This window comes from Netta rufina (genome assembly GCF_964035555.1).
Source record: "Netta rufina genome assembly, chromosome: 6".
Classification (NCBI taxonomy): domain Eukaryota; kingdom Metazoa; phylum Chordata; class Aves; order Anseriformes; family Anatidae; genus Netta; species Netta rufina.
In genome coordinates this window covers 24,685,303-24,698,422 of record NC_140129.1, presented here as the reverse complement: position 1 = coordinate 24,698,422, position 13,120 = coordinate 24,685,303, and the positions used below count along the sequence as shown (strand labels likewise).

At 38.3% G+C, this 13,120-nt stretch overlaps 1 protein-coding gene across 9 annotated transcripts in view; it reads left to right on the top strand.

Moving 5' to 3' along the window:
* Positions 1–13,120, top strand: part of KALRN (kalirin RhoGEF kinase) — a 493,218-nt gene that overhangs the window by 279,128 nt on the left and 200,970 nt on the right. For all 9 annotated transcript variants that reach the window (XR_014618580.1, XR_014618581.1, XM_084289498.1 and 6 more), the window contains exon 11: positions 8,995–9,186. Coding sequence is in view for 7 of the 9 variants with exons in the window: in XM_084289498.1 (XP_084145624.1) it covers positions 8,995–9,186 (192 nt within the window). In the remaining 2 variants the exon portion in view is untranslated. The remainder of the gene's footprint in view (positions 1–8,994; positions 9,187–13,120) is intronic.

The following is a 13,120-nucleotide window of genomic DNA, read 5'->3' as shown; positions in this document are numbered from 1 at the left end:
TTAATGCGCTGTTTAAATATTCTTTTCCTAGAACAGCAATAGGTTGACAGAAAAAGAGGAAAGTATTCCTAAGAGTATTAATTGATCTTTACCTAGCTCTCTATTGTATTTCATATTCCTTCCCCTATAAGCACAGAATGAGCCTACATAGTAAGTAGGCAATCTTTCTGTTTAAGGTGCTGTAGGGTGCCAAAGTAAGGTATAACTGCTGGCTTTGAAGGGCTATGAGACCTCCTCAATTAAAACTGTTAATTTTTTTTTTCAATACAGTCTCAGAAAATTGTTTTCTCAGAAATTTCTTTGGTTTGTAAACACAGCTGTTTGTGCATTAGACCCAGCGTATGAGCCTTCCTGGGGCAACACTGCTTTCTCAGCTGGCAACCTCTTTAGGTCTCAGGAAAGACACCAAAAGCTGGCTTTGTGAGATTAAAACACCATTCTTGTGCCAAAGGAGTGTTCTTCCAGCTCCTGTGTGTGGAGCCTTGCAAATCAGAACTTCTTGAATCACAGCTCACAAACTGTAAAGTAGTATGTATTCCTCATGCTTCAAACTGCAACTTTTTAAAGATGTGTATTGGACTCCAGAGTAATCCTGCAATGATGCACACTCCACATGAAGTGGATACACACACCACATGAAGTGTCCAGATTGCTTCTCTGGAAAGAGTAGGTTTATTTACATGTCTCATATTAAGTTTGTGCTTAGATGTTTATTTAACAGAGGAACTTACTCATATAAACTCATTAAAATAAAATGGAGAGGAAAGAGGAGGTTTGGCAGGATGTGGGTGAAACCTTTGGTAGCATTTCTAGCTAAAGAAAGAATGAAATCCCATCTTCCCCCTTGGAGCAAAAACTAAAATGAATCTTGCAATATTAAAAATTAAAAAAAAATCCCAGCAGAGGTTTGAAAAGTCTAAATCTCAGCCAAAAATGCATTTGAGCATTTGGTTATCAGAGAAGAAAATACCTTTGGAGGCATTCCGATTAAAGTCCTTGCATGGATGGTCTTTTTCAGTAGTGACAGTAAAATTCAGTGATGGTTAAGCTGACCTAAGAAGTACTGGGTTAGTAGTTTGTGATTTGTGTGTGTGTGGTATTTGGGCATATCTACGCCTTTGCATACTTATTAATATTGGATGTGATGTGTGATATTAGATGGAATTTAAAACATTAGTTCACTATGTGTATCACTTGCATTTCATTGAATAATAGTTGTGATCACAGCAAAGTTAATTAGTGTGATTGTGCTAATAGAGTATTTTTCTATACTGTGATTGCACTCCTGATTTAAGATGAATAGTTGATGTGATTAAAATATAACATAAGTGACATTGTTTTAATCTAAAGTAAGCCCTCAATATGAAGTAGGACAAAGAATTCTTTTAGCTGTTATATTTCCTATGTATATAATAATATTTATATTATATTGATATATAATATATAATTCTAATCTTACTTGTTTGTTTAAAGGACTGAGTTAACTTTTAAGCCATTTTTATGGGTTTGAGCTTTTAACGTAATGTGTAATGTCAAATAATAAATTCATCTCAGCTTGTAGGTGAACCCTGAGGGAAAAGCATAAATAAAAAATAACAATACATGGAAAAATACGTGGTTCTTCATGTTTAGTGAGGATGCTGTGTTGCATCTACCTTGTTTGTTCTTGGGAACAGTTTGTTTCTCATTCATCCTGAAAAATCCCTTATGCTTAAATAACCCACTGAAACCATGATACTACTTGTGGATTAAAGTAGTAATTAACATCAGCATGGTATTATTTATTTTATATTATTATATTATTTATTTTATATTTATATTATTTATTTATTTATTATTTATTTTATATTATTATTTATACATGGTCTCCTCACCATTTGAAATGGGAGTAAAATTTTCATTCCTGAAATTTGTGGATGTTTCTGAACTGAGCTAAGTTTCAAATTCTGGTGAGGATAGTGACAATAGACCAGTAAATACGGGTGCTCAGCCAGAAAATGTCTGAAAGAAAAATAATTTAAAACAGCATGAATTACCCACAATCCCTCAACAGGACATGAGAGGCAGGACATTGCAACCCCATGTATCTATCAGCTCCAGGATAACTTTTTGAGGAGCTGGGAGAGGTCTTCTATGCAGTGCTTGCATGCTGAAATGACTTTCCAGGCACTCTGGTTCTTCAAGTACATTGGCAAATAGGATGCAGTCCTGAGAACAGTAGTAATTTTATTGAAATTGTCAAGAGGTTGAAATTTGGACACAAACTCGTACATGCTTGCACTCATAAGCTTACCTGAGACCCTCATTTGGTAAACTACTTAAACAGATGCGATTATTATTCACTCATTTAAGGGTAGGCATGGTCTTAAGTGTTCATCGAAAGAAAATATAACAGGCTCTAGGATTTGAAGATCTCAGACTTCAGGAAGGACAGAGTAAAGAGAACTGGTGCAGAATTATGACAAGAAAAGCCTTAGATGAATCGTCAGATTTAAGGAAAGATCAGTCTGCTAAAGATTATAATGGAAACTTCATTAATCTGGATGTTTTTAAGAAAGGTCTACTGTATCCATTCCTAGTGTACAGTAGGGAGTGATCCTGTATCAATAGAGCAAGTGGCTACATGACCTCAGAGAGACATTCTGCCTTTAAGTTGTGTAGCCATAGTTCCTTGTAAGTCTGTTTTGAATTAGAGCAATAGAACACAAGTAAGAACATAGGTCTTGATTTGATTATGTGAAATTGAAACTGAATAAAATCACATTTTACATTAGATCATCATATACACTTAGCCTTTGCCCTTAAGGGAGGAGGAATTTTGACAAAGATGGATGCTTCTCTAAACCCCAGATTTATTTATCAAAGGAATCCTTCATCGTGGTCACTCATTTTACCTTTAGAATATCAAATTACTAAAGATATAATGCTCCAACAAAAGCCTCTCTGTGACATCATTTAACCTAAACAAAAAAAACAGAGCTACTTTTAACAAAGTGGCCTGAGCAAATATCTGTTAACAGTAACTGAACTTGGTAATAAAGGACAACAATAGATTATAAGGATTGAGAAGAAATGCAGAATCAGCTCCATAATCATTTTGTGAACGTGAATCATGTTGTAGTTTCTGTGAGGAGGAATGCTGCCTGCTCTCCTATATGCACTGAACAGAGGTACGTGGCTTCCAGAGGTCTGCTTGCAGCACTTCACCGTTTTTTGTCTCCTTCTCCTTCTTGAGTCAATGACTCAGAGGCTGACCCAGTTCTCACTGTAGTCAGTAGGATCCTTTTTGCTGTTTTCAGTGAGAGATGGATCAGGCTTTGACCTTTGTCTCAACATCCCATCCTCACTGCAGGAGTAATAATACTGGAATTTCATCATTAGTGTTGAGCAAGTTCCAGCTCACAGAGAAGGTATCACATCAGAGAAAATCTAATAATTTTGCTAAACTTCAGCTTGAAAACATAAAATTGGATTCCCATCACTTGTCTTTAGTCAAGAAGATCAGGTCTAAGCTAGTCATTTAAGTTCTCTCTCTTGTCAGTATTTACTGGTGTCTGGAGGTGGCATCTTTTCTGCATTATTTATGTGGTAAAACCCGGGTGACACAACTCTGAAAGAATATGAGAAACCTTTGCCTGGAACTTCCTTCCACAGCGCCAGAACTTGATCAATATGGAATAAGGCAGACCAGTGCTGCCTCATTCCCCTTCAGCGTATCTAAACATGTTCTTAGGAAGTGAGGTGTCTGAGGTATGTAGTCTGGGTTAAACACAACGATATATCTGATCACCTGCCCCATTCTCCTGCCTCATGCTTCTGATTCATGCAACGAAATGTCTTTCTCTGGCTGATCAGCATAGTTCACATCACTCTGGAGATCTTGGAGACCAGGATCTCCATCTTGGAGACAGGTACCATGAAAATTTCTCAGATATAATAAACAGCTGTAAAATATCATGAAAGGGGAGATTATTTGGAGGGGGGAACAAGACCAACTTTTAGCCATAAATTCATCCCTGGACAACTATTAGACAGCCGTTTTCAATGTAATCTGCATAGAAACATGCAGCAATAAACTAGTTATAAGTTTAATTGCTAGAACTGAAGGAAAATCTTTATGTGGAATCATTTTGTAAAAATACCCTTAGGTTAAAAGCAAAATGCTGCACTAATCTGATCTTTCAAATGTTTTCAAAATAATTTGTCTCTAAGTGACTAAACTGTTAGACTTTAGGTTGCAATAGATATCATAAACAAGAAAGGCAAAATATTTCTGTTCTCATACCTCTAACCTTTACTTTGGGACAATAATTAACTGATGCATTATTCAGGTATATATTTTTTTTCTTTTTTTTTTCTTTGTTTTGTTGTTGTTTTTTGTTTGTTTTTAGAAAAAATATGCCAAAGTCTTTCAAAGCAGAATTGTTTTAGTAAGCATTGTAATGCAATTTTCTCTCTCCGTAGCAGGTGAGGCCGGCACTGGCTGCATGCAGCCAGTACTCTCCGATGTTGAGAATCAGTGCAACTCCTACTCTGGGTTAGATAGATTTGGAGAGAATGGTTGACAAAATACATCTATGATACAAGGATTATGGACACAGTAATGTTGGTTTCAACTTGAAGGAAATCTCATAGGCAGTTAGCTGAAGGAGCTGTGTTGGGATAGCACACTTCTGATGCTGCTACAGCTTCACACATGTTAACCTGGAGACATGGTGGAATCAGATGAGATCTGCTCAGAGACAGAAATTGATCATGGCATTTTAGCATTTGTTGATATGAAGTAAAAAGGATAGAGTAGTAAGTATAATGGGGAAAATTCACATCAGCTTTTCTCATAAGCAGTCTTTTTTTTAAGCTTGCTACAGAATGTCAAACTCTTAAAAATTAAGAACCAAAATTATGAGAATCTTATTAGCAAATATTGCTATGTGATCAAACTGCAAGCACTTCTCATTCTGAATTGTGGTAGGGATTACTGTATGGGTTTTGCTAGTCTGTTTCTTTTCCTGTGTTTCTTTTTTTATTTGCAACAAACAGAAGACAGATGAAAAAATGAATTCCAAAATCATATACTCCAGCTGTTCTTATTCTGAAGCCTGAGGCATGCATTTACTTTTTTTGTGTAATTGCAGATTTCGCAAGATGAGTAGGTGATCATGGAAAGATTAGTAGAGAAAGATACTAAGAGATTTGAGATAGAAATAGGTTTTGCTCTTGAAATGTTTCAGAAGTATGTAATGCAAGTTAGTAGATCACTGAGACAGAAATTCAAGGATTCTGAGTTTTCTCATGCGTTAAAGCAACTTTAGGAAAAAATACCATGCACCACTAAACTTTCAGAGAGCATATCATGTTACAGCTCCAAGATTTTTTTGTGTGTAATTGGTGCTATCATTGTTTAACAGGAACTAGTTTCCACAAATCCCTATGTAGAAGAGAGATTCTGTGTAGGGTCTTGCCTTCCAGAGGGATTAGCCATTTTTGGCATCTTCTTCCTCAGGATGCCGTAGAAAATATTCTGTGGGGCTGGCACTTGCAGAAAAGGGGATAGCTATGAATATCCTTCTAGCAACATTTTTTCTTCTAGTGGTTGCATTAGATGATAATGTCTGCCAAGGTTTTGTACCTTGGTGCCATTGTGGAGATGTACCTAGATCTGGTGCTCTGGGTACATCCTTCCAGGTCTTGGGAGGGCTGGGAATCTGAAGCACTCTTGTGGCAGGGGGACAAGAAGGAATTTGTAAAGGAAGACCTATTTATTATATGCTTTTCTTCATCATGAGACCTAATTCTCTCTTGGATTCCCCCTGTGTCCTGATCTAGTACTTGTTATGTCACACCAAAAAAGTACAAAGTGCTTTGAACAGATGAAAAAAGGACCTGTGCTCTGAAGAGCTTGCTATCAAGAGAGGGAGCTTGGGACAAAAATGTGAAAGTGCGAAGCAGGCAAGTAGTGGAGCATTATAGTACTAACCAAGTTGAAGCTCTCGGGTTGAACATAGCTTTAATACGGCACTTGTAGAGAGATAGATGTACATGAAAATATTCGATATATGTAACAACTCAATATGATTTATTTGCACTTGAAGCAAATGAGTAGAACAAACAAAAATAGCACAGGCTCTCACTAAAGAACTAACCTCTAGCTTATTTGGCATATGCTGTATTTGTATCTCATCTGACAGTAGATGACAATCCTTTCACAAATACATCAAGCTCTGGAGTTCAAGGCAAGTGCGGTTAACTCCCAGCTGTGGTTGCTTATCTGAAGTGTATCTAAACCTCTTGAATCTGCATCACTGAGCTGGAAATCTCTCAGCACCAACCCTTCCTTCTGGAATGGCAGGGATGAAGACATTAGTGTTTTTCCTATCATAAACTGCACCTGTTTTTAAAACCCAGATAATTAGCTGGGAGCTTCGTAGGAACAGATAAAAAGCAGGGGGACAAAGATTTCACCAAGCTCAAAATGTGCTGTGTTCAGACTTGTTGTCCACGCTAAGTGTTCACAGCTATAGCAGTCTTGGCCAAATTTAGGTATGAATACTTTGCAGATGCAAACTTTTGTCGTATGTTGACAGTGCCTGGCAGAGCCCTGGGCAAACACAATATACATCTCCATCTACACCCAGCCAGCTTCCTTGTAGAAAATTCCATTTGCCTTTGGAGAATGTTGTGTAATACAGAGGGATTACTGAAGGACCACTGCATCCTTTAGTGTCTGTACACAATGGCCAGAGCCTCTTTTGAGGACAATCTTCATTCTTTTTCTTCCTCAAAGCCTAGGGCTCTGCCTACACTCTTTTCACCATCCAGGACGTGCCATCCAGGCCACTTGTGTCTGATCATCACATCAGTGAACTCACCTCACTCCAACTCACATCTTGGGATCAGTAAACTCACGATGGTTTTCAGCTGAGATGGACGCAAGTGTGTAGGTGCTAGGATAAAAGTACGAGAGTTGTATTCATACTGTGTCTCAACAAGGTGTTTGTCTCTCAGAATTGTTCTATAAGCAGGGTGTGAATGTGTTTAAAAGAGTACTAAATATTACACAAAAGCAAGGGACAGTCTTCTCCCTAGGGAGTTGCACTGGTATTTGTGCTGTTGTAGTGGTAATATGTGAAAAAAGCCAAGAGTAAAATAGACTTTGAAAAACAGTGGTAGCTTTGGCACGTGCTCCAAATACTGTTGGAAGAGGATTATTCAGAAAGGATGCTGTTAAGTGAAACTGGACCCTAATACAGATCATATTAAATGGAAAATTTTTACAAATTCTCAGCTAAAGAGGTTTCCAAAAAATCGTTATTAAAACATAAAGTTTTGCCACTGTTAACAACCTAGCCATTACAGCAGTGACCTGAAAGTGAGGGAATAAAAATTTACTGTTGGTAACAAAACTGTCTAGAATGTGTTCTTCACAGTCCAAAAGGAGAAATGCAAATACCATGTATTTATAGTCAGCCCTCAGAAACTGGGAAAATGAACAGTGAATGAGCTGTTTTCTTTTTGCTTTTTATAACTGGAAATATTTTCCCCATTAAACACTTGGAAGCCAGCGTTCCATCTTTGTGTTCAATATTTTCTTTAGTAACAGCTATTGATTGTAGCAAGGTATTATCCCAGTAAGAACAACAGGATTTGATTTATGGCTTATATGTTTGACAGTGTTCCTTTAATGCTCTGAAGTATGTGTGTCCACAGTTTTGAAATGTCTTTTAAGTATATGTTTCAAGTTAATGCATTTTTAAATTGAGGAGGATTCTCAGTAGGATTTTGAAAAGGAAAGTGCTACAATTCTTCTTCTATTGATGGGGAAGTTAAAATTCCCAGTGGGAGCAGTCGTAGGCCAAGGCTGAGCATTTCTGAAGATCCCACCCAGTACTGGAAACTCCCTACATCAAGCTGATATCTTTGTCTCTCTGTATTAAGTGTTTAACACCACAGAGCTATAGCCCTCAACTTGAGATAAGAAAGCTTTTCTGTGACAGCAAGGGCTGACTATCTTTAATTCCTGGCTATGGAGAAGATGTTTGCACTCCCATTACCTTTCTGCTGCTATTTATGGGAATCTCAGGTGTATTGGTTTGGTGGTGTTTTCTGCAAACATGAAAGAGGGAGAGAAAGGATGAGCGGGTACTCTGAACACTGAGTTAAGTTTGGTGGAGTAGGATTCACATCTTTTCCTTCAGCTTAACATGTCTTGGGTACTTCATGGAACTTCTGCATTCTTCAGTTCCCTCTGTGTGGTTGGGGTAAGGGGTCTCATATTGCAAAGGCCATGGCTATGGGGTAAATCAGGACAGTGAAGTGTTCCAATCCTTTTGTAATGGAGGGCAGGTACATGGCTCGGGCAGTCTGGAAATTATACCCCTCCAAACCAATCTAAGCGTTGCATACTGGCAGCTGCCAGCTAATCAAGTGGACCTACTCTGCTTAGAAATACAGTGCAGAACAGCAGACAAGAGGGAAAAATACAGAAGGAACTTCAAGATACAGTCTTTCGATTTATCTCACAAAAGCCATTGAAAGGGAAATGTTTCCTGAGGCTGAGGCATCTCTGGCTGACTTGGTTCCATGCTGTAATGCCATAGCCATTGGGAGGCCTTTGCAGTGAGCTTGTAGCCCAGTGTCACATGAAGCACTATTGGCTTCTGAGGTGGTGAGACCCCTTGCTTCATTACATTATCTTTGAGAAATTCCAGGGGACTTGGAAATAAACAAGTGCACAGTCCTGTTGCTGTGCCTGGACTGGGGTGGGGTGGTGTGTTTCAAATAAGAAATTGTTTCATGCCTACTCAAGGCTTAGTCTGTGTGGCTTTATACATTCTCTTTCCACAGATGGCAGCACCCATAGGAATTATTACTATTGTTTAAAATACTAGTAATCACTTGCTTTCATGCCTTTGAAAGTATAAACAGCCTGTTTCAGGGGTATACTTGCCACAGTTGTATTACTCATACTCTGTTTCTTGCTTTGTTTGCTGGTAGAATACGTACACCAATGCAGACAAGCTTTTAGAGGCTGCAGAGCAGCTGGCTCAGACTGGGGAATGTGACCCTGAAGAGATCTATAAAGCAGCCCGGCATCTGGAAGTACGGATTCAGGACTTTGTCCGGAGGGTGGAACAGAGGAAACTTCTCTTGGACATGTCAGTCTCCTTCCATACCCACACCAAAGAGGTAAGATGTGCATGAGGGTTTTTTTCTGTGTACTGCACAGTGCTGCAAGAGGCTGACTCTGGGTACAAACTGAAAACCCAGATAAAATTGAAAGGGCATCATCGTTGTGCCAGACTGAAATCTAGTGTGCTTGATACATAAGAATATCTGTTGTAAAGAGAAAACAAAATGTGAATGAAACACATGAGCAAAATAGCACAGTAAAATTAAGGAATTACATAACAAACAGATCAAATGGTGCTTAATTCACAACTAGAATTTATGTCGTAAAGCAAGAATTTTCTTGTAAGAACATCAGTTGATATTAACACACTAGATATAAACATGCTTGCAGGATGATACATATCATCAGAGGAATTCTATTTGAATGAAATGTTAATTAATGTAACCATTAAGTGTTACTGGAAATCTTACATTTTTTAATGAGGCAGACTTCACTTTTCAAAATTATGGGTAAAGAGCAAACAGCCACGTACTGATACAGTGAATCAGTGAGGACCTGAATAAATGCAATTTAGCATAATTGAAAAATATCCAGAGATAAGGCTGTCTCGCCAGAGATACAGTGGACAGGCCATCAAATGGGAGGCCACTGGGGATGTAATTAAAGCATACTTCACATTTTTCTGCAGACCAAAGGCCATTCAGTGATGAGTGACTTTTAAAGATAGGCTTTCTGCTGAGAGAGATGGAATTAGTCAGAATGGTTGTTTTCATGGTCTGTAGCATCTGTTTGCAACAGCACACTTAATCGGAAAGATGTTGTTAGAAACTGAAGCTTTACCTTGTGTTTGTTGATTTACATGTTACAAACAAGTTGGATGTAGCAGGTCTTAATGTGCTGGGGAGCCTCCTTAAATAGAGGGTGTATGCACACATTCATATATATGTGTGCGTGGAAGATAGTTGGAGATTCAGCATGTCTGTTATAGCTGTTGATACATGAGGGTTTTCCTTTTATGTCCTGCTTCAGAAATATACGAAGGAAAAAAAAAAAAAACTACGTACTTTAAGCTTGTGAATAGTACTATTGTTTCCAGTGTATCTCAAATGATTGCAGCTATTTTGGTTTGCCACAGGAGAAACTTAATTGGTTATTTCCTCACTCAAATTATTTCATAACAGTTTCTTACTGTGATTAACCTTGCCTCACCTGTGCAGGTGGTGACTAGTCATGCCAGGAAGCTATCAGTATAATGTTTTCTATCATCTAAATTTCTTCTGATGATTCCTGGTACTGAGTGGCCTAATTTGGGTTTGGGAACTAAAGCTTCCCTGTGTGAAGGTTTTGGATTGCAGTGCAGAATGCTCACCTCTAACCTTCTTCAACAAGAAGGGAGCTAGCCAGCTGCACTCACCTGGTTTCAGTGAGCCATGTTTTGGGGGTATAAAAATGCAGATGTACTAAAACACCAATCTTTTTTGAAACTGTTAAAAAGAGAATCTTTTTTTAAATAAAGAGAATCAGTGCTGTTTACTAGGTATTAAGAGTGAACCCTTAATCTCAGCCTTATTGTCATTTACCCTTGGGACAGATGGGTGCTGTGATACCCCATAAGTACTTGCAGTCAGTTTTAGGGAGATTCGGAGTGGACAGGCTCTTCTGGGTGCCTAAGCTCTCTCACTCCAGAGGGACAGATGAGGGAGCTGTGGCATAAAAGTGGAATACAGCAAAGTCAAGATGAATCCAGAGATCCATGTTAATCACGGTAAATGATAGCTATTAGATTGGATGGAAAGAGGTTGCAAAAGTTATTGCAGTCTCCTGCAGCACCTTCCCCCCAATATCTGGAGGATGCACAGTAGCTTTTTGCAAGAAAAGTTTTCACTTCTTCACCCCTGTGTTATCTCCACTCCTGGGGAGGCTGAACACTCAGGTCATTCAGTAAATTCACTGAATTTATTTGTGTGTCACTACCTGCCTCCTTCAGTGGTGCATTTCTGCACGTATATTTTAAACTGACATGTTAACCAATGTATTTGTTGTTTTTCAACGTGAAAAACAGATAGTGGAATTTGTCAAAAATGAAGAAATACAAACATCCTTCCTTTTCCACCTTGCCTCTGATAATATTATGTCCTTTCTCTGTTTCATATCTGAGCTCAGCTGATTTCTCCCCAGACTCTGACCAGGAGATGCACCCAGCTGTGGTGAGAACATCTACAGGGTTGGGCTGGACCCAATGCAGGTTCTTGCTCTAGCCACTTGCCCAGGCCAGACATGCACCACCCATGCTAGTTTCCCAAAATTGCTTAAAAGTAAATCCACCGTATTAGCTGGCATTTCAGTCCAACAAAGATAACATTAGATTCCAATTCTTAAAGGTAGGGTTTATCAAGCAAAATTCTGTTTGAGTCAATGGCAGTTTTAGCTGAGCTAAAGAAAGAGTGTGGAGTCAGATTTAAATTCTAGCAGATGGCAAGGCAAAAATCCTTTTGCTACAGCAGTGAAATACAGCAACATCTGAGATCCATTGCTGCTGTTTTACCAGGAGGCATTCCAGCTACAGTGCCAACAGATGCCTCCGTGATTAACCCTGCTCTCCTACCTGCAGCGTTGTGCTTGGTACTTTGCTGTACTGTGCCCATTTAAACACTTCACCTGGGAGTGTCTTGGGGCAAGGAGAAAGCCGTTTGGCTGGCATGTTAGGGTGTTTAACACCTGGCATGTTTTGCATTATTCTAGAAGACGTTATTAATTACTTAATACTAACTGTCATTATTCATTTCAGCCTTTGTAATTCTTAAAGAAACCATTTCTTAAACTATTAACGAGTATTTCTCTTATGACCTTGGAAATGAATAAACAGTTGGCCTAGTGTTTTCTTGGCAATAATGCAGGAAACTATGGCCTAGATGTATTTTTCATCTAACTTTCCCAAATTCTCATTATTTCTTGATATATTAATCTACTGAGACAGAACTGTTGAAAGGGAGAGTTAAGTAGAAAGAATCAGTCTTACTGACATGTTTTTTATGGAAATATCCGAAATATCTTCCTGCAGCAAACACGTTGCTTTTGACAATCTTCCTAGAGCAGATGAATTGCATTTCTGATGCAGTAATTCCCAGACGTGGCTGAGTGCATCGACAGTGAACTTCTCACTGCTTCACCTGTACTCTGCTCACCTCTTCGTCTCCATGTGTGACTACTAAGATTTCCAGCATCTGAGAAACTTTCAACAGCTCCCATTTTTAAAAAGCCATGTTGTCAAATAAATGTTTCTTTTAAAAATCTTCCTTGCTAGAATTTCTTCAGGACAATACATAGTACTGAATTAACTTTAAATCTAGATATCCCATGAGCAATGAAAGCTAGAAGCAATTTTTTCTTAATACCACAGCAGACTTGAATCACTGCTCACTTCATGTCAAATAATCATGATAGGATTCTTTATGCTAAACATTGACCTATACAGTTGAGGGAATACGAAAGACTAACAATTAAACATAACAATAATTCAGATTTTTTTTAAGCAGTCTTACTGTATGAAGACATGCAATAGGCTAAAATTATGACTTTCTGAAATGGTAGAAACATTTTAGAAGCACAAATTTAGAGCAGTCCCCTAAGTGACTGTTAGTATCATAACTCGTGAGTGAGGTAGTTGTCCTATTGCCTTTCCTATAAAAGAGATGTTGTGTCTCACTGTCCTACAGTATTCATGATGCTCTCAGTGTTTAATCAATATTTTTATACTCTTTTAGGCAAGGCATTCCTGATGGTGTGAGCAGAAACCTGTTACCTTGGGAATCAAATCCAATTATCTGTATGGCAGGATAAAGTTATAAATTATTGTCAGAGGGAGAAATGCTTCCAACAGACTTGTACCTGAATCATTTCTCTCAGGATTAAGTGTGATTGAATTCAGGATCTTATTTCAGATCTAAATCAATTAGTGGCAGAATTGCCATATCTTGCAATTCTATCACA